Raw genomic sequence first — 22,272 nt, forward strand, 5'->3', positions numbered from 1 at the left:
TGTCTGACCCCGGGAGTTTGTGATGGGACGGTGTGGAGGGAGATTCACTCTGTGTCTGACCCCGGGAGTGTGTGATGGGACGGTGTGGAGGGAACTTCACTCTGTGTCTGACCCCGGGAGTGTGTGATGGGACAGTGAGGAGGGAGCTTCACTCTGTGTCTGACCCCGTGAGTGTGTGATGGGACGGTGTGGAGGGAGCTTCACTCTGTGTCTGACCCCGGGAGTGTGTGATGGGACGGTGTGGAGGGAGCTTCACTCTGTGTCTGACCCCGGGAGTGTGTGATGGGACGGTGTGGAGGGAGATTCACTCTGTGTCTGACCCCGGGAGTGTGTGATGGGACGGTGTGGAGGGAGCTTCACTCTGTGTCTGACCCCGTGAGTGTGTGATGGGACGGTGTGGAGGGAACTTCACTCTGTGTCTGACCCCGGGAGTGTGTGATGGGACAGTGAGGAGGGAGCTTCACTCTGTGTCTGACCCCGTGAGTGTGTGATGGGACGGTGTGGAGGGAGCTTCACTCTGTGTCTGACCCCGTGAGTGTGTGATGGGACGGTGTGGAGGGAGCTTCACTCTGTGTCTGACCCCGGGAGTGTGTGATGGGATGGTGTGGAGGGAGCTTCACTCTGTGTCTGACCCCAGAGTGTGTGATGGGACAGTGTGGAGGGAGCTTCACTCTGTGTCTGACCCCAGGAGTGTGTGATGGGAAGATTTCACTAATCTTGCTCTCTCCCGCAGGCTGTCCAGTGGACTCGGGTACAAGTTAATGTTGAGGCCCGAAACTACGAAGGTAACTTTTAGAAGTGTTGTTGTCAACCATTGTCTATTAACTTCAGAAAGTCTGTTCCCTTTGTCTGGGGTATAGTTAAATTTATAGAATCTGGTCATTGGGTTTCAAGAGGTACCTTCCCATTGGCCGAAAGGCTTTGGTTTTGGAATTAGTTTATTCTTGTCACGTGTACAGAGATACAGTGAAGTTTGTCTTGCATATTGTCCATACGGGTCAGATCATTACGCATCGAGACAGTAGAAGGTAAAGCAATAACAGAATGCAATAAAGTTAAAAAGTGACCGTAAAAGTGCAGTGCAGGTAATCGTTAACGTACATGATCATGATGAGGCCAGGAGTCCATCTTATTACACAAGGTCTGATCAATAATCTTATGACAGTGAGTTCGAAGCTGTGGCTTCAGGCTTCTACCCAGTGAGTGGGAGGAGGAGGAGGAATGTCTGGGCTGGGCAGGGTCTTTGATTATGCTGGCTGCTTTCCCAAGCTGCGTCTGCAGCTCTGGCCGGTTCTTATGATCACAGACAGGGCAGCTGCCTTGCCGAGCTGTGATGCATTTTCCACAAAGTAGAGGCGTTAGAGAGCTTTTGCAAACAAACACACCTAAGTGAGTAAAATGTGAACCACTTGTGGTTTGCATCGTGTGTCACTGCAAAACATTATTTCCTGCGTTAAAGATTTCTAATAATTTACATAGGGGAACATTTTAGCAGAAAGTATTATGAGAAAGTTGTGCGAGCATTTACTCAGCGGCTCAGGCGGCGAGTGAGGAGAGACAGAGGTTGGAGATTCCAAGCTGAAGACCTTTTAATCTTGGGATGGGAGTCTGTAATTACTCCCAAATAGAGTGAGGGGATGGGTTCTATGTCTGTGATTCCCCCACTCGATAATGGGATAACCAATGTCTAATCCAATTTACTACCTCGTATTGAATGCTGCGTGTGACTTCCCCTACTCGGTAACAGGACAGGACCGGTGTCTGCGATTTTCCCCCCACACAATGAAAGGACAGGGTCTGTGTCTCTGATTCTCACACACAGAGACGGGACAGGGTAAATGTCTGAGAGTTTGTTATGCTGTGATGCGATGAGATCTGTGTCTGTGATTCTCCTATACAGTGTCAGGCGTGGTCTGTTTCAGAGTCATAGAAAAATACAGCACAGAAACAGGCTCTTTGGCCCATCCATTCTGTGCCGAACTGCTTAAACTGCCTACTCCCATCGACCTGCACCCAGAGCATAACCATTCATACCTCGCCCATTCATTTAAAAAGCCTGCTTGCATTTACCCTATCTGTAACCCTCATAATTTTGTATAATTCTATCAAATCTCTCCTCAATATCCTACATTCTAGAGATGAAGTTCTAACCTATTGAATCTTTCCTATTACCTATTCAAAGTAGGTAATGATAGGAATCTAGAAGATTATAAGGTTCGCAGGAAAGAACTTAAGAATGAAATTAGGAGAGCCAGAAGGGGCCATGAGAAGGCCTTGGTGGGCAGGATTAAGGAAAACCCCAAGGCATTTTACAACTATGTGAAGAGCAAGAGATTAAAATGTGAGAAAATAGGACCAATCAAGTGTGACAATGGAAAAGTGTGTATGGAAACGGAGGAAATAGCAGAGGTACTTAATGAGTACTTTGCTTCAGTATTCACTACGGAAAAGGATCTTGGCGATTATAGGGATGACTTACAGTGGGCTGAAAAGCTTCAGCATGTAGATATTAAGGAAGAGGATGTGCTGGAGCTTTTGGAAAGCATCAAGTTGGATAAGTCACCAGGACCTGACATGATATACCCCAGGCTACTGTGGGAGGCGAGGAAGGAGATCTCCTCTGGCAATGATTTTTGCATCATCAATGAGGATGGGAGAGGTTCTGTAGGATTGGAGGGTTGCAGATGTTGTTCCCTTATTCAAGAACAGGAGTAGGGATGGCCCAGGAGATTATAGGCCAGTGAGTCTCCCTTCAGTGGTTGGTATGTTGATGGAGAAGATCCTGAGAGGCAAGAATTATGGACATTTGGAGAGGTATAATATGATTAGGAATAGTCAGCATGGCTTTGTCAAAAGCAGGTAGTGCCTTATGAGCCTGACTGCATTTTTTGAGGATGTGACTAAACACATTGATGAAGGGAGAGGTAGATGTGATGTATATGGATTTTAGCAAGGCATTTGATAAGGTACCCCATGCAAGGCTTACTGAGAAGGTAAGGAGACATGAGATCCAAGGGGACATTGCTTTGTGGATCCAGAACTGGCTTGCCCACAGAAGGCAAAGAGTGGTTGTAGACGGGTCATATTCTGCATGGAGGTCGTTGACCAGTGGTGTGCCTCAGGATCTGCTCTGGGACCCCTACTCTTTGTGATTTTTATAAATGACCTGGATAAGGAAGTGGAGGGAAGGGTTAGTAAATTTGCTGATGACACAAAGGTCGGGGGGAGTTGTGGATAGTGTGGAGGGCTGTCAGAGGTTACAACAGGACATTGATAGGATGCAAAACTGGGCTGAGAAGTGGCAGATGGAGTTCAACCCAGATAAGTGTGAGGTGGTTCATTTTGGTAGGTCAAATATGATGACAGAATATAGTATTAATGGTAGAACTCTTGACAGTGTGGAGGATCAGTGGGACCTTGAGGTCCGAGTCCACAGAACACTCAAATTTACTACGCAGATTGACTGTGGTTAAGAAAGCATACAGTGCATTGGCCTTCATCAATCGTGGGATTGAGTTTAAGAGCTGAGAGGTAATGTTGCAGCTATACAGGACCCTGGTCAGATCCCACTTGGAGTACTGAGTACTGGTCACCTCACTACAGGAAGTATATGGAAATCATAGAAAGGGTGCAGAGGAGATTTACAAGGATGTTGCCTGGATTGGGGAGTGTGCCTTATGAGAATAAGTTGAGTGAACTCGGCCTTTTCTCCTTGGAGCGACGGAGGATCAGAGGTGACCTGATAGAGGCGTACTAGATAATGAGAGGCATTGATTGTGTGGATAGTCAGAGGCTTTTTCCCCAGGGCTGAAATGCCTAGCATGAGAGGGCACAGTTTTAAGGTGCTTTGAAGTAGGTACAGAGGAGATGTCAGCGGTGAGTGCATGGAATGGGCTGGAGGCGGAAACGATCGGGTTTTTTAAGAGACTCCTGGATGGACTCCCTCCCACAGTGTTGTGGGCCGAAGGGCCTGTATTTTTCTATAGGTTTTCTATGTTCTCTGTTTCCTTATAACTCAGGGTCCTCCAGTCCTTGTAAATGTTCTTTGTACTCTTTCAGCCTTATTTATATCTTTCCTGCAGGCAGGTGACTAAAACTGAGCACAATATTTCAAATTAGGCCTCGCCATCATCCACAAAACATCGCTCCTGTGCTCTCTACTTTGATTTATGAATGCCAATGTGCCAAAAGCTTTCTTAATGACCCTGTGATGTCACTTTCAACGAATTCCCGGATCCCTTTGTCTGCCACAATCCTCAGTGCCCTACCTCCACTGTGCAAGGCCCACCCTGGCTGCTCACACTTGTCTGCATTAAATTCCGTCTGCCATTTGTTCAGCCGGTTTTTCCAGATGATCCAAATCCCCGCTGCAATCACTGGTAGACTTCATCGCAGTCCGCCACACCCCCATTCTTGGCATCATCCGCAGATATGCTGATCCAGTTAACCACATTATCGTCCAGATCACCGATGCAGGCGACAAACAGAAATGGAGCCAGAACCGGTCCCTGCGACACACCACCACTCACAGGCCTCCGGTCAGGGAGGCCACCACCTACCACCACTCTCTGGCTTCTCCTGCAAAGCCAATGTCTAATCCAATTTACTACCTCATCTTGAATCTGCATCCACCGTCCTGCCTTCAACTTTCCCGATAACTTCGTCAAAAAACTCTAGATATGATTTAACACACAAACAGCCATGCTGACTATCCCTAATCAATTCCTGTCTATCCAAATGCTCATGTAACCGGTCTCTTAGAATGCCTTCCAATAACTCCCCCCACAAATGGTGTCAGGCGCACTGGCCAATAATTTCCTGGTTTATTCACAGAGCTCTTTGTCAGTCAACAGAACAACGTTGGCTATCCTCCAATTCTCCAGTAGCTCACCTGTCGTTAAGGATGATTTAAATACCTCTGCTGGGTCCCTGGCAGTTTCTGCACTGTCCTCCCACAGAGTCCAAGGGAACACCTTGTCAGGCCATGGGGATTTGTCCACCCTGATTTGCCTCAAGACAGCGAACACCTCCTCCTCCGTAAAGCTGTATAGAGTCCATGAACTCACTGCTGCTTTGCCTCACTTCTATAGACTCTGTGTCTGTTGCCGGAGTTGAAAAAACTTGAAAAAATTCCATTTAAGTTCTTCCCATCTCCTTTGGCTTCACACTTGGATTACCATTCTGATCTTCCATTCGACCAGTTTTGTTCTTTTGCTCTTGACATACTGTGGAAGCCAGTAGGGTTCACTGTGCTTTCTGGAGCAACCTCGTGTTTTCTTCTAGCTCTCCGGATTTCTTTCTTAAGTGTTCTCTTGCATTTCTTGTACTCCTCAACTCCCTCCCTGCCTGTATCTGCTGTGCTCCTCCTTTCTCTTAATATCTCTTAAAAACCAGGGTTCCCTAAATCTGTCATCCTTGCACTTTATTCTGACAGTCACATACAAACTTTGTACTCTCAGAATTTCACTTCTGAAGGCCTCCCACTTACCAATACACCTTTGCCAGGAAACAGCCAATCCCAATCCACATTTGCCAGATCATTTCTGATGCCATCAAAATTGGCCATCAAAATTGGCCATTATAATCTCAATTCGAGGACCAGACCTGTCTTTTTCCATAATTACCAAGAAACTAATGGCATTATTATCACTAGATGCAAAGTGTTCCCCAACGTCCAGGAGTTCCCAACCGGGGGTCCATGGCCCCCTTAACGATATTCATGGCTTAAAAGAAGTTTGGGAATCGCTGCCCTACACAAACCTCTGTCACCTGGCCTGTCTCATTCCCTTATAAGCATCGCACACTCTCTTGTTGGGACTTCTATGTACTGGTGACGGAAACTTTCCGGAACACACTTGACAAACGCTATCCTTCAGCAGTATGGGAGTCCCAGTCAGCACATAAAAGTCAAAATCACCTGCTATTACAGCCTTGCGTTTCTTGCTACTGTCTGAAATATCTCTCCGTAGTTGTTCCTTCTCAGTGGTCTATAATATAGGCCCATTGATGTGATCATACCCTTCTGAGTCCTCAGTTCTACCCACAGAGTCTCACAGAATAGGCTCTCCAGTCTGTCCTGACTGAGCACTGCTGTGGACATTTGCCCTGGACGGTAACAGCACCCTTCCTCCATTAATCCCACCCACTCTGTCACATTTAAAACAGCGGAACCCTGAAATGTTGAGCTGCCAGTCCTGCCCCTCCTGCAGCCAAGCCCCACTTATGGGACAATGTTGTTATTCCACATGCTGATTCATGGCCCAGGCTCAGTGGCCTTTCCTACAGAACTCCTCGCACTATAATACACTCAACTCAGAACAATAGTCCCACCTTGCTCGATCTTTTGCTTCCTGGCTTTGTCTGAGGTCGTAATAACATCTGTCTTTACAACCACTTTAGTATCTGTTCTAAATGATCCAAACATCTGATGCCCTCTCTCCTACACCAGCTCCTTAGCCACATGGGAAACTGTATAATCTTCCTAGTTCTGGCCTCACTAGCACATGGCACAGGTAGCAAACCTGGGATCACAATCCTGGTGGTCCTGTCCTCTAAAGTAGCACCTAAGTCCCTGAAGCTCACATTGCAGAAGCTTGTCCCTCTTCAAACCCACGTCACTGGCACTGAGGTGGAGCTCTGCCCGCTCAGGCTCCCACTGAAGAATGGTGAAAACTCCCACCCTGCCAGCTGGGAGTCTCGTTCTTGTCCACAGAACCTCCTTTCTGTTTGCTAAATTAGTGAATCCCCCACACGGTGACGGGACGGGGTCTGTGTCAGTGATTCCCCCACACGGTGACGGGAAGGGGTCTGTGTCTCTGATTACACCACACGGTGATGGGATGGGGTCTGTGACTGTGATCCCCCACACGGTGACGGGACGGGGTCTGTATCTGTGATTCCCCCACACGGTGACGGGACGGGGTCTGTATCTGTGATTCCCCCACACGATGACAGGACGGGGTCTGTGTCTGTGATACCCCCACACGGTGACGGGACGGAGTCTGTGTCTGTGATACCCCCACACGATGACGGGACGAGGTCTGTGTCTGTGATTCCCTCACACGGTGACGGGACGGGGTCTGTGTCTGTGATTCCCCACACGGTGACGGGACGAGGTCTGTGTCTGTGATTCCCTCACACGGTGACGGGACGGGGTCTGTGTCTGTGATTCCCCACACGGTGATGGGACGGGGTCTGTGTCTGTGATTCCCCCACACGGTGACGGGACGGGGTCTGTGTCAGTGATTCCCCCATACGGTGACGGGACGGGGTCTGTGTCTGTGATTCCCCCACACGGTGACGGGACGGGGTCTGTGTCTGTGATTCCCCCACACGGTGACGGGACGGGGTCTGTGTCTGTGATTCCCCACACGGTGATGGGACGGGGTCTGTGTCTGTGATTCCCCCACACGGTGACGGGACGGGGTCTGTGTCAGTGATTCCCCCACACGGTGACGGGAAGGGGTCTGTGTCTCTGATTACACCACACGGTGATGGGATGGGGTCTGTGTCTGTGATCCCCCACACGGTGACGGGACGGGGTCTGTATCTGTGATTCCCCCACACGGTGATGGGACGGGGTCTGTGTCTGTGATTCCCCCACACGGTGACGGGACAGTGTCTGTGTCTGTGATACCCCCACACGATGACGGGACGGGGTCTGTGTCTGTGATTCCCCACACGGTGACGGGACGGGGTCTGTGTCTGTGATTCCCCACACGGTGATGGGACGGGGTCTGTGTCTGTGATTCCCCCACACGGTGACGGGACGGGGTCTGTGTCTGTGATACCCCCACACGATGACGGGACGAGGTCTGTGTCTGTGATTCCCTCACACGGTGACGGGACGGGGTCTGTGTCAGTGATTCCCCACACGGTGACGGGACGGGGTCTGTGTCTGTGATTCCCCACACGGTGACGGGACGGGGTCTGTGTCTGTGATTCCCCCACACGGTGACGGGACGGGGTCTGTGTCAGTGATTCCCCCACACGGTGACGGGACGGGGTCTGTGTCTGTGATTCCCCCACACGGTGACGGGACGGGGTCTGTGTCTGTGATTCCCCCACACGGTGACGGGACGGGGTCTGTGTCTGTGATTCCCCACACGGTGATGGGACGGGGTCTGTGTCTGTGATTCCCCACACGGTGATGGGACGGGGTCTGTATCTGTGATTCCCCACACGGTGACGGGACGGGGTCTGTGTCTGTGATTCCCCACACGGTGATGGGACGGGGTCTGTGTCTGTGATTCCCCACACGGTGATGGGACGGGGTCTGTATCTGTGATTCCCCACACGGTGACGGGACGGGGTCTGTGTCTGTGATTCCCCCACACGGTGACGGGACGGGGTCTGTGTCTGTGATTCCCCCACACGGTGACGGGACGGGGTCTGTGTCTGTGATTCCCCACACAGTGACGGGACGGGGTCTGTGCCTGTGATTCTCTCACACAGTGATGGGATGGGGTCTGTGTCTGTGATTCCCCCACACGGTGACGGGACGGGGTCTGTGTCTGTGATTCCCCACACGGTGATGGGACGGGGTCTGTGTCTGTGATCCCCCACACGGTGACAGGACGGGGTCTGTGTCTGTGATTCCCCCACACGGTGATGGGACGGGGTCTGTGTCTGTGATTCCCCCACACGGTGATGGGACGGGGTCTGTGTCTGTGATTCCCCACACGGTGACGGGACGGGGTCTGTGTCTGTGATTCCCCACACGGTGATGGGACGGGGTCTGTGTCTGTGATTCTCTCATACAGTTACAGGACGGGGTCTGTGATTCCCTACACGGTGATGGGACAGGATCTGTGTCTGTGATTCCCCACACGGTGACGGGACAGGGTCTGTGTCTGTGATCCCCCACACGGTGATGGGACAGGATCTGTGTCTGTGATCCCCCACACGGTGATGGGACAGGATCTGTGTCTGTGATTCCCCACACGATGATGGGACGGGGTCTGTGTCTGTGATTCCCCACACGGTGACGGGACGGGGTCTGTGTCTGTGATTCCCCACACGGTGACGGGACAGGATCTGTGTCTGTGATTCCCCACACGATGATGGGACGGGGTCTGTGTCTGTGATTCCCCACACGATGATGGGACGGGGTCTGTTTGCATGATTTCTGACCATCTTACAGGCTGCAATGAGTGTCTTTAATCTAATGATGTGCTGATATTCCCTAGGGTTTACGCCTCTGCACTGCGCTGTCAAAGCCCACAGCTGCAGCAGCATTAGGAAGGAGTGGGATATCCGGAGGTTCGGAAGGGAGACATGCAGGGGTCTCCAAAACCTTGCTCAGGACATCCTGCAGTGTATCATTCACCTGCTGAGCATGGGGGCATCCATCTTCTCCCAGGTATCTGTCACTGGTGGTGCTCCCCCTTGTCAACCCTCCCTCAGCGTGACACCCCCCTCGCCGCCCCTCCCTCAGCGTGACACCCCCCTCGCCGCCCCTCCCTCAGCGTGACACCCCCCTCGCCGCCCCTCCCTCAGCGTGACACCCCCCTCGCCGCCCCTCCCTCAGCGTGACACCCCCCTCGCCGCCCCTCCCTCAGCGTGACACCCCCCTCGCCGCCCCTCCCTCAGCGTGACACCCCCCTCCTCTTTCCGCCCCTCGTTCAGCGAGACACCCCCCTCCTCTTTCCGCCCCTCCCTCAGCGAGACACCCCCCTCCTCTTTCCGCCCCTCCCTCAGCGAGACACCCCTTCCTCTTTCCGCCCCTCCCTCAGAGTGACACCCCCTCCTCTTTCCGCCCCTCAGCGTGACACCCCCTCCTCTTTCTGCCCCTCAGCGTGACACCCCCTTCGCCGCCCCTCCCTCAGCGTGACACCCCCTCCTCTTTCCGCCCCTCAGCGTGACACCCCCCTCCTCTTTCCGCCCCTCCCTCAGCGTGACACCACCCTCGCCGCCCCTCCCTCAGCGTGACACCACCTCCACTTTCCGCCCCTCCCTCAGCGTGACACCCCCCTCGCCGCCCCTCCCTCAGCGTGACACCACCTCCACTTTCCGCCCCTCCCTCAGCGTGACACCCCCTCCTCTTTCCGCCCCTCCCTCAGCGTGCCGCCCCTCCTCTTTCCGCCCCTCCCTCAGCGTGACACCACCTCCACTTTCCGCCCCTCCCTCAGCGTGACACCTCCCTCGCCGCCCCTCCCTCAGTGTGACACCTCCCTTGCCGCCCCTCCCTCAGCGTGCCGCCCCTCCTCTTTCCGCCCCTCCCTCAGCTTGCCGCCCCTCCCTCAGCGTGCCGCCCCTCCTCTTTCCGCCCCTCCCTCAGCGTGCCGCCCCTCCTCTTTCCGCCCCTCCCTCAGCGTGCCGCCCCTCTCCCGGCTGACAGTTCTCCTGTCCGTTGTGCAGGACGTGAAGAGCAGCATGAGCATCCTCCACCAGGCCGTGCAGGATGGGAACGTCTCCCTGGTCCAGTTCATCCTGCAGCTGCCCAACCCTCGGCTCCAGGAGTTCGTCAACCTGAAGGTGCCCGGGCCGTCGAGTGTGGGGTGGTGGGTGGCAATGTGCAGAGCTCAGTGACTGTCTGAGGGTAAACAGGCCCTCAGCCCTGAACCACATCCACATTTAAAGCCAGACCATGCTTAGTTCGTTCCCCTCTACACCCTTCCCATCTTTCAAACATTATAATTGTAGGGTGACAGGGTAAGTCTCTACCCAAAGATGTTCCTTCCTCCTGCCAGCCTGTGGGACACCCTTGGGGAAGGTGCAGCACCTGCTTAGCCCCCCGATCAAGGTCACCTGAAGTCATGTGAGCACGTGGTGGACGGTGATTTGAGTGGCTGGTGAAAAGTCCTGGTTACGCAACCACTGACGCCAGGCAGATAATCTCTGAAGCGTATTGACAATGGCTGGGGTCGCCCATCTTGTAAAGACACTGCCCCAGAAGAAGGCAGTGGCAGACCACTTCTGTAGGAGCACTTACTGAGAACAATCATGGTTGCCCACGGTACATGAAGGTGACCTGCTTCAGCCCTTCCTCTGGCTGCCCATTCCATGCACAACCATCCTCTGGGTAAAGAAGTTTCCCCTCAGGTTCCTATTAAATCTCTCCCCTCTTGCCTTAAACCTGTAGTTCTGTCGCCCTGTAGTTCTTGGTTCTCTAACCCTGGGGAACAGACTGAGCACATCCTGAGTCCTGACAACATTCCAGTCAATCTCCTCTGCCCTCCTGTCCTGTTTAATAACATATTTCCTACAGCAGGGCGACCAAACCCCAACACAATACTCCACGTGCAACATCTCCTACAAGTGCAACGTGACCTCCCGACTCCTGTGGTCACGGCCTTGACTAACGAAGGCCAGTGTGTCAAATGCCTTCTTCACCGCCCTGTCTGCCCGAGTCTCCAGTTTCCGGATCCTTCTGTCCCACAAATACCTTTTGTATTTCTGGACAGTGTCTCTTTCTCTTCAGCGGTTAAAGGTCCTGCTCTACCAAGTCAAGCCCACCCCTTTGGGGTCAAGGGTCTTGCCCTTTTTCAGTGCCAGAGGGTCACATTTCTTGGGGTCAGGGGTCATGCTCTGCAGGGTCAGAGGAGCATGAGAGTCTTTGGAAAGTGAGGGTGTTTGACTGGGCCAAGGGCAACGTGCTTTGAGGATGAGGTTCCTGCCTCCTGTGGTCAGGTACTGAGATATAAAGGTGATGGTGTGAGGGCAAAGGTTTCAATCTAGTGTTGAAGGTCGGGTCATGGCCTGAGGCCTGCAGGGTCAATGATCCTGAACCACATGTTCAAGGGTTGGGGGAGGTTGTGCTCTGCAGGATCAGCAGTCAGGTGGTTATGCCCCACAGTCTTGGGAATTCAGGGGAAGCCATAGAAAGGGTGCAGAGGAGATTTACAAGGATGTTGCCTGGATTGGGGAGCATGCCTTATGAGGATAGGTTGAGTGAACTCGGCCTTTTCTCCTTGGACAGAGGATGAGGGGTGACCTGATAGAGGCGTATAAGATGAGTGTGGATAGTCAGAGGCTTTTTCCCAGGGCTGAAATGGTTGCCACCAGAGGACACAGGTTTATGGTGCTGGGGAGTAGGTAGAGAAGAGATGTCAGGGGTAAGTTGTTTACGCTGACAGTGGTGAGTGTGTGGAATGGGCTGCTGGCAATGGTGGTGGAGGCGGATACGATAGGGTCTTTTAAGAGACTTTTGGATAGGTACATGGAGCTTAATAAAATAGAGGGCTACAGGTAACCCTAGTAATTTCTAAAGTAGGGACATGTTCGGCACAACCTTGTGGACCGAAAGGCCTGTATTTGTGCTGTAGGTTGTCTATGTTTCTTTGTGTCCCACAGGTTTGGGACTCTGGAGGCTATGCCCTCTAAGGTCAGGAGGTCATGCCCTGCAGGTTCAAGGTCAGGAGGTCATGCCCTCTATTTAAGGTCAGGAGGTCATGCCCTGCAGGTTCAGGAGCCAGGAATCGTGGCCTGAAAGATCTCCCCCAGTAACATTGCTTCTTCGCTCACAGGCCCACGGGAACACGGCACTGCACATGGCTGCCGGACTGCACGGAGACAGGAACCAAGAGCAGATAATCCGGCTGCTGCTGGACTGTGGGGCTGACCCCGGCATCCGGAACCTGGAGAATGAGCAGGCGGGCCACCTCCTGCCCAACAGCCCTCATGGCGAGCAGGTGACACTCTTCAATGTAATTGTATAAGGGCTAAGAGTGCTGTAAAAACAAGCCTGAAGGCTTTGTGTGTCAATGTGAGGAGCATTCGTAATAAGGTGGATGAACTGAATGTGCAGATAGTTATTAATGAATATGATATAGTTGGGATCACAGAGACATGGCTCCAGGGTTAGCAAGGCTGGGAGCTCAACATCCAGGGATATTCTATATTCAGGAGGGAAAGAAAGGAAAGAAAAGGAGGTGGGGTAGCATTGCTGGTTAGAGGGGAGATTAATGCAATAGAAAGGAAGGACATTAGCCTGAAGGATGTGGAATCGATATGGGTAGAGCTGCATAACACTGAGAGGCAGAAAACGCTGGTGGGAGTTGTGTACAGGCCACCTAACAGTAGTAGTGAGGTTGGGGATGGCATTAAACAGGAAATTAGAAATACGTACAATAAAGGAACAGTAGTTATAATGGGTGACTTCAATCTACATATAGATTGGGTGAACCAAATTGGTAAGGGTGCTGAGGAAGAGGATTTCTTGGAATGTATGTGGGATGGTTTTCTGAACCAACATGTCGGGAAACCAACTGGAGAGCAGGCCATTCTAGATTGGGTATTGAGCAATGAGGCCCCTTGGGTAAGAGAGACCATAATATGGTGGAATTCTTCACTAAGATGGAGAGTGACATAGTTAATTCAGAAACAAAGGCTCTGAACTTAAAGAAGGGTAACTTTGAAGGTATGAGACGTGAATTAGCTAAGATAGACTGGCAAATGATACTTAAAGGGTTGACGGTGAATATGCAATGGCAAGCATTTAAAGATCGCATGGATGAACTACAACAATTGTTCATCCCAGTTTGGCAAAAGAATAAACCAGGGAAGGTAGTGCACCCGTGGCAGACAAGGGAAATTAGGGATAGTATCAAGTCCAAAGAAGAAACATATAAATTAGCAAAAAAAAGCAGCACACCTGAGGACTGGGAGAAATTCAGAGACCAGCAGAGGAGGACAAAGGGCTTAATTAGGAAAGGGAAAAAAGATTATGAGAGAAAGCCGGGTAGGGAACATAAAAACTGACTGTAAAAGCTTTTATAGATATGTGAAAAGAAAAAGATTGGTCAAGACAAATGTAGGTCCTTTAAAGTCAGAAACGGGTGAATTGATTATAGGGAACAAAGACATGGCAGACCAATTGAATAACTACTTTGGTTCTTTCTTCACTAAGGAGGACATAAATAATCTTCCGGAAATAGTAAGGGACCGAGGGTCTAGTGAGATGGAGGAACTGAGGGAAATACATGTTAGTAGGGAAGTGGTGTTAGGTAAATTGAAGGGATTAAAGGCAGATAAATCCCCAGGGCCAGATGATCTGCATCCCAGAGTGCTTAAAGAAGTAGCCCAAGGAATAGTGGATGCATTAGTGATAATTTTTCAAAACTCCTTAGATTCTGGATTAGTTCCTGAGGATTGGAGGGTGGCTAATGTAACCTCACTTTTTAAAAAAGGAGGGAGAGAGAAACCGGGGAATTATAGACCGGTGAGTCTGACATCGGTGGTGGGGAAAATGCTAGAGTCGGTTATCAAAGATGTGATAACAGCACATTTGGAAAGAGGTGAAATCATTGGACAAAGTCAGCATGGATTTGTGAAAGGAAAATCACGTCTGACGAATTTTATAGAATTTTTTGAAGATGTAACTAGTAGAGTGGATGGGGAGAGCCAGTGGATGTGGTATATTTAGATTTTCAAAAGGCTTTTGACAAGGTCCCACAGGAGATTAGTGTGCAAACTTAAAGCACACGGTATTGGGGGTATGGTATTGATGTGGATAGAGAATTGGTTGGCAGTCAGGAAGCAAAGCGTGGGAGTAAACGGGACCTTCTCAGAATGGCAGGCAGTGACTAGTGGGGTACCGCAAGGCTCAGTGCTGGGACCCCAGTTGTTTACAGTATATATTAATGATTCAGACGAGGGAATTAAATGCAGCATCTCCAAGTTTGCGGATGACACGAAGCTGGGTGGCGGTGTTAGCTGTGAGGATGATGCTAAGAGGATGCAGGGTGACTTGGATAGGTTAGGTGAGTGGGCAAATTCATGACAGATGCAATTTAATGTGGATAAATGTGAGGTTATCCACTTTGGTTGCAAGAACAGGAAAACAGATTATTATCTGAATGGTGGCCGATTAGGAAAAGGGGAGGTGTAACGAGACCTGGGTGTCATTGTACACCAGTCATTGAAGGTGAGCATGTAGGTACAGCAGGCAGTGAAAAAGGCAAATGGTATGTTGGCATTCATAGCAAAAGGATTCGAGTACAGGGGCAGGGAGGTTCTACTGCAGTTGTACAAGGCCTTGGTGAGACCGCACCTAGAGTATTGTGTGCAGTTTTGGTCCCCTAATCTGAGGAAAGACATTCTTGCCATAGAGGGAGTACAGAGAAGGTTCACCAGATTGATTCCTGCGATGGCAGGACTTTCATAAGAAGAAAGACTGGATCGACTAGGCTTATACTCACTGGAATTAGAAGATTGAGGGGGGATCTTATTGAAACATATAAAATTCTAAAGGGATTGGACAGGCTAGATGCAGGAAGATTGTTTCCGATGTTGGGGAAGTCCAGAACGAGGGGTCACAGTTTAAGGATAAAGGGGAAGCCTTTTAGGACCGAGATGAGGAAAAACTTCTTCACACAGAGAGTGGTGAATCTGTGGAATTCTCTGCCACAGGAAACAGTTGAGGCCGGTTCATTGGCTATATTTAAGAGGAAGTTAGATGTGGCCCTTGTAGCTAAAGGGATCAGGGGGTATGGAGAGAAAACAGGTACAGGGTTCTGAGTTGGATAATCAGCCATGATCATACTGAATGGTGGTGCAGACTCAAAGGGCTGAATGGCCTACTCCTGCACCTATTTTCTATGTTTCTATGTGAGGAACTGAGGTCAAACGTGGGAAGATGAGTCAAGTATGGGGTGGGGGGGGGGTAGCCCAGGGGGTTAATGGCCTCCCTCTCTGCTGCCCCACCCACTGACGACTCTCCATTGCCTCCGCAGATGAAGCATTTGTTGAAGAGAGGCCGCCTTGCCTTGTCGACCAATCACAGAGCCGCATCCTCATAGGACACATCACAGACCTGGACTATTTTCAGTCCCCATGTATCCCTCCACTGGATGGAATTTGTGTCACTCCCATCGGGAGGAAACATCCGTCTCCTTCCCTATTTAGCCCTCAAACCCCTCCCTCTTCGCCCCTTTCTTCACCTACAATGCTCTCTCTCTCCCCATTACTCAGCCTCCCCCTCCATTAGCCCTTACCTCTCTCTTTTCCACCCTCCACTCCACAACCTGTCCTCTGATCCTCTCTCCTTGTGCTCCCCTCTCCCTCTATCTCCCTTTCTTCCATGTCCCCACTTCTATCGCCCCTATCCTTCCTTATCACTTCCCTATCACTCCTTACCCCTCTTTTAATCCTCCCTCCTCCTTTCTCCACTTCCACCTCTTCTCTCTCTCCTCCTCTGTCTCGTCCCCCTTTCCCACCTTCCCTCCCTCATCACTAAACTGAAATTATTTATTCTGTTCCCATTTCCTGCTGGAGGAAGGTGCAGAGAGACGACCCATGGCTGACCTCACCCCCTTGTGAGGGCAGAGTGCGTGACCAAAGGGTGGTGGGGGTGTTGGTCTCATCTGCCTCCAAACACCCCCACCCCACACAGGGAGCTACGTGTACCAGCACCAGTGATACCTGGTCCGCCTGCTCCTCCCGCAGCCAGATCTTCACGCACTCCACCCCCCCACCCCCCACGGAATCTCTGCACCTTCTTCCAGCTGTTTACTATATCAGCTTTGGAAGCTGCCTTGTTTAATCCACCTCCCTAGATCCCTCTCACTTCCCAACTCCTTCTCACGGTCTTCTGCGTGAAATTGGCTTGGAGCTCCAAGCGAAAAACGTGGACTGTTGGGACAGTGAGATTCAATTGGGGAAGGGGTGGGGGGTGGGTTGGGTAATGGAGAAGGTGGGGAGATGAATTGCATCCTAGTCCTCCTGCTCACCCTGAGCCAGGGCTAGGTTCTGAGATTCCCCTCTCTATCCTCTCCGCAATTATTTGATTTCTGTGAAATCTGAATCCTCCCAGTGGGGAGAACCCATCTTACAGACCCACTGCAGGGCTGCTCTGCATTTAGCAGTGATCCCCGTTGGGGTGGGTATCGCCAGGCCTGGTGTAGTATATTATTGCACTGGGCTGTGTGTGAGTGTGAGAGTGAGAGAATGTAAACTCCATGGCTCCTTTATTAGTTACACCTTCATACCTGCTCGCTAATGCAAATATCTGATCAGCCAATCGTGTGGCAGCAACTCAATGCGTTAAAGCATGCTGGCATGGTCAGGAGGTTCAATTGTTCAGACCAAACATCAGAATGGGCAAGAAATGCGATCTGAGTGACTGACCATTTGCTGGTGCCAGACAGGGTGGTTTGAGTAACTCAGAAGCTGCTGACCTCCCGGGATTTCCCTGCACTACAGTCTGTAGAGTCAGAGAGAGTGGTGTGAGAAGTAGGGAAAAAACATACAGTGGGCAGGAGTTCTGAGTGAAAACACCTTGTTAACGGGAGAGGTCGGAGGAGAATGGCCGGACTGGTTCACGCTAACAGGAAGGTGACAGTAACTAAAACAGCCACGCGTTACAACAGTGGTGTGCAGAAGAGCATCTCTGAACGCACACAACTCGAACCTTGAAGTGGATGGGGCGACAGCAGCAGAAGACCACATCCAGATCCACTCCCGTAATTAATAAAGTGGCCACTGAGAGTGAGCGTGAGAGAGAGAGAGAGAGAGAATGTGGGTCTTTGCGCGGGTGTCTGTGTACACCAGCGTGTGTGCTTGTGCAAGAGAGAAAAGCTGTGTGTTTGGAGGAAGAGAAAAGAGGCGTACGTTTGTGAGGGGGATTTTGTGTGTGTGCACACTCACCCCTGTAAGGCAGTGCCATGCATCTGTGACTGAGGGCTGTACGTGTGGAAGGTGTTGGAAGAGGAGGCAAGGAGTGCTTGCAGTTCTGTGAGTCGGTACGTTGTGTTTCGGTACATGGGCATCTGAGAGAGCATGGTGAGGCGTGCACGTGTGTGTGTGTGTGTGTGTGTGTGTGTGAGAGACATCTGAGTGATGTGTCCATGTTTGAGGGCATGTGTCTGCACTGTGTGCAGAACATAGGTTACACATGGGCAATTACTGAGCGCACCTGGGGTGGGGAAGAGTGAGTTTTCCCACCTCTATGGCACCAAGGTTGGTCTCCGCGGCCAATGCACGACCCTCCTGATTTGCCCAGCAATGTTTGTGGAGTGGGTGGGGAAGGGTTGGGTGAGGGTGCTCGCTCCAGATCATCACCCCCCTCCTTGCACCGTTATGGCTGAATTATGCATCTCACTTGCAAGCTCCCTGCGTCTGAGTAAAATTCCTCAAAATCCCCCCCCCCACGCAGTTCCCACATCTGGGGAGGGGGTTCCAAACAAACAAGCTGCCCTGAGCCGAGGGGCCTTTGGGAGAGGGTGGAGGGGAGCTTGCACACGGGACAGGGAACAATGTAGTTTCGTTGGCCTCTTGCACTTGTGTGTGACCTCTATGAGGTCATCTCCACCTGCGTTTCTTGCTTTAATGTCTGTAAAGCGGTATATAATCATTTAAATAAATTAATGACTAATCTGCATGAGTTAGTGTTTCTTCTCTCTGACGTGGATGTGCTCCAGAAAGGTAGTTCACCAAATTCAAGGCAAGCGACAGGCCGGGCTGTTAGAGAAAGGGTGTTGTTGATGGGGTCAGCCGGCACAGTGACAGACCCAGCTGCTCAGATCCCCATCTGGCCAAACCTTTCCGATACACATACCTGTCCAAATGTCCTTTGAATATTATTAATGTACCTGCCTTGACCACTTCCTCTGGTAGCTCATTCCATATACCCTCTGGGCAAAAAAAGTTGCCCCTCAGTTCATCTTTGAAATTAAACCTGGGCCCTCCAATTTTTGATTCGCAACCCTGGGGGAAAAGACTGCGTGTGTGCATCCACCTCTGTAAGACAGACTCCTATGCTCCAATGTGTGACCTACCTCTCCCTCTAACTCGGGATCTTCGTAAATCTCCTCTGTGGTCTTTCCAGCTTTGTGGCATCTCCCTTGTGGCAGGGCAACCAAAACTGAACACGATTCTCCAGCCTCAAGAATGTCTCTTACAACTCCACTATACTCGGTGCTCTGCCTGATGAATGCCAGCATGCCAAGCTCCTTCTTCACCGCCTGGTCTTCCTGCGATGGCACTTTCCGGGAACCATGTACCTGTACTCTGAGGGCCCTCAGTCCTACAACACTCTCCAGGGCCTTAACGTTCACCTGCGAAAGCCCAGCCCTCATTTGTCTCCCGAAAATGAAAAAACCTCACACTTACCCAAATTAAACTCCATTTGCCATTTCTCGGCCCACAATCAAAATCACCCTGTAAATCCTGCCGAGCACCTTCGCTGTCGCTGGCACCACCTGGTTTGGTGATATCTGACAATTCACGAACCATGCCTTCTGCAGATCTTCGATGTGGATGACAAACGGCTCTGGCTAACAGCCCCAGCCGCAGGCCTCCAGTGCAAGAAACAAGCAATGCTCGCTGCTTCCTACCACTGATCCAATTTGTCAGCCTCCCCCGGGTCCCTTGAGATCTATGTTACCGGGATACAGACTGGGGTCAACACAAACCAATGGGTGGGATGTGTCAAGAGGAGCGGTTGGATGTTTGAGGCTTGCATCTGCTGGAGTTTAGACTGAAATAACTAGAGCATGGAAGCAGCCCCTATCAAATCCACCTCACACTTAAATACCAGCCACCGTCCCTTACCCAGCTGATCAGTACACCCCGTAGATCCTGGCAGCCAACTTCACTGCCTACAACAAGTTTATTAACTCTGTCCTGTACATTCACATACACTCCTTATGTCCCTATCACTTTCTCCCCTCCCCTCCCCCCTCTGATTCCCAAACTTGAGCAAAAGGAGTAAGTGCTGGGTCCTGTGAGTCTCCATGCAAAGCTTTCTGTACGGCTGTCGTTTGACTGGCAAACAAAAGCATCGGAAATGCTGGAAGCGGGATTGGGATGCGACTTTCCCGGAATTCTTGAGAGAAGAGTGGCTCTCCAGAAGGTAACGGAACTGGGGAGCCCACTTACTTTGGGTGCACTCCGGAACTTGGGGACCGGAGAGCACTTGATCAGTTCACCCTGGAAGATGGGTGCCTGTTTATTCTGACGTGTCTGGGGAGGTGTAGTACCTCCAGTGAACGGGGTTGTGGGGCAGCCCACTCACATTGTTCAAGTACACTGCTTCGACAGGAGAGCTAAATGTAGCCAGAGAGATTGGTGAGACAGGGACCTGCCTGTCCTAGCATGAGAAGTCAGCCCCAGTGGATGGGGTGGATGAGATCCAAGGGCCAGGAAGGTGGTTTGCAACTCTTCATGGAGAGAAAAGAGCAGGACAAGGCACAGAACAGCCGTGGAAGACCCAAGTCTGTGACGACCGTTGGACACGGACTTCCGAGGGCGACAGAGTGCAACTGTCCCAGTGCAATGGCATTTCCACTCCTACACACAGGTCTCCTGTGTTCAAATGGACAACCAACCACACTCTCGTGTGGAAGAGGGCAAGGTCTAAGAGGGGCCACGTAAAAGGGTGGGCCCTAAGATGTCAGAAGGGTTACTTAAATGGGTGAACATTAGGAAATTTCAGTGAGTGAAAAATGGGGATATTAAACAGGGGCCACATAAAAGGCTACAATCTAGAACATCAAGAGCAGAAGTCACTTAAATTTATTTGCTCTTAAGCATAAGGAACCAGAGGGTCATTTACATGGATGTGCTCTAGAACATTATGAGCCTTAACTGGTTCACCCTAGAGTACAAGCAGCAACTTGAGGGTGCTCCAGAAAGTGAAGAGCAGGAAGTTTTGATGGGGGCTATGTAAAAGAGTGGACTCTAGAACATTATGAACAGATGGTCACGTAAATGTGTGTGTGTGTGTGCTCTAGAACACACAGAATGGGGGTCACTTGAACGGTGTGTAGTAGAACACAGAGTACATGGGAGATTTAAGAGAATGCACTGTAGAACATCAGGAACAGAAGCAGCTGTGTGCTGCAGACAGTATGTAATAGAACATAAAGAACGACGGTGCAGAAATGGCTGTGCTCTAGAACACAAAGGACTAGAAGTTTAAGAGGGTGCATTCTATAGTGTGGAATAGGTGCTTTAAGAGGGTGTGTGCTAGAACAGAAAGAGCAGGGGAAACATTTGTGGGTGAACTCCAGAGCACAAGAATCTGGAGGATTTTCATGGATGTGTTCTAGAACATAATGCACTTTTGACAGAAACAGGCATGCTCTAAAAGGTGAAGAATGTGCTCCAACACAGGAAAGCCTGCTTAAGAGGCTTTTGTCTGGAACACAAGGGAAGGGAGAATTAAAACCAGCTTGTTCGAAAACATAAAGAACATGCTTGAGAGGTTATGGCACAGAAAAAGAACAGGGAGCAAGATAGAAGGATTCGTTCTGGAATCAGGGCAATTTATGGATGTGCGTTCAAACCTAATGAACGGGGGGGGGGGGGGAATCAATTAAAAGGTGTAATCTGGAATATGAGGAAGTGTGGTGTGAGATAGAATGTAAGCAATAGGGAACCAGAGAAGGTAAGAACAGGGGTCAATTATGTGTGAGGAATGCAGCCTAGTTCAACACTGCAATCTAGAATGTGAACAGGGAGCTAGTTACAAGGGGTGATATAGAACACAAGGAATGGGGGGGGGGGGAGTTTAAACTGTGATCCAGAACAGAAAAGAAGGCAATTGAATTACTGCGCTCTACAACTTGCAGAACAGGGGCGATGATTGCAAGTGAAAAGTGCTGTGACATTCCCAGAAACTTGTGCACGGGCTCAGGAAGGTGAAGCTGAGAGACCCGCAAACATCCTGCATCATCACTCTCCTTCTTGCGGATGAACTGGACTCCGACAGCTTGTGCTCGTTTCTCGATCACACTTTATTTCCTTGTGCACAAGGAGAACAGCTCAGCCATTGTCACCCAGCTGCTCTGCAACTCCAGCCGACAATAGTCAACTGTCGTAGAGTCATGCATCCATTCGAAACCGGTCTTGTTGGTCAGGGTGTCAAAAGTTGTGGGGGGAATAGAGTTTAGAAGGGTAATAATAACTCAGCCATGATGGACTAGTGAAGCAGAATTGATGGGCTGAATGGCCTAATTCTGCTCCTATGTCTTAAGGAAATGGTGCACTTTCAAATCCCATTACTTGCATATATAGGTACAATCATAATACATATTTTAGGTGCTAATAATGTCCATGTTAAAGGCCAGTAATAGATTTAGTAAAGTATTGGTCTGTCTGGTGACTTGGGTTCTCGTTGACAGAAGTGGAGTATGGTTCTCGAGTGCCACGTTCACCTCGAGGGTCATCTCTTCACCTGAACCCATGCCTCACTGCAACATCCACACGACCAGAACCAGCCCATCAGACCAGGTCTCCCAGGAGTTCGGGACGATCCGCAAATCGGGAGGCGGGAATGTCCCGAACCCGTCCGGCATTTCCCCTCAACGTTCCCTGTCCAGAGATGGAGAG

The 22,272-nt window shown here is 50.7% G+C and overlaps 1 protein-coding gene across 2 annotated transcripts in view; it reads left to right on the forward strand.

Moving 5' to 3' along the window:
* Positions 1-18,302, forward strand: part of LOC132393303 (NF-kappa-B inhibitor delta-like) — a 34,099-nt gene extending 15,797 nt beyond the window's left edge. For both annotated transcript variants that reach the window (XM_059968357.1, XM_059968366.1), the window contains exons 8-12: positions 734-785; positions 9,189-9,361; positions 10,360-10,476; positions 12,468-12,632; positions 15,675-18,302. In XM_059968357.1, the coding sequence (XP_059824340.1) occupies positions 734-785; positions 9,189-9,361; positions 10,360-10,476; positions 12,468-12,632; positions 15,675-15,740 (573 nt within the window). In that variant the 3' untranslated portion in view covers positions 15,741-18,302. The remainder of the gene's footprint in view (positions 1-733; positions 786-9,188; positions 9,362-10,359; positions 10,477-12,467; positions 12,633-15,674) is intronic.
* Positions 18,303-22,272: the final 3,970 nt, after the last annotated feature.

Source organism: Hypanus sabinus, chromosome 1 (assembly GCF_030144855.1).
Source record: "Hypanus sabinus isolate sHypSab1 chromosome 1, sHypSab1.hap1, whole genome shotgun sequence".
Classification (NCBI taxonomy): domain Eukaryota; kingdom Metazoa; phylum Chordata; class Chondrichthyes; order Myliobatiformes; family Dasyatidae; genus Hypanus; species Hypanus sabinus.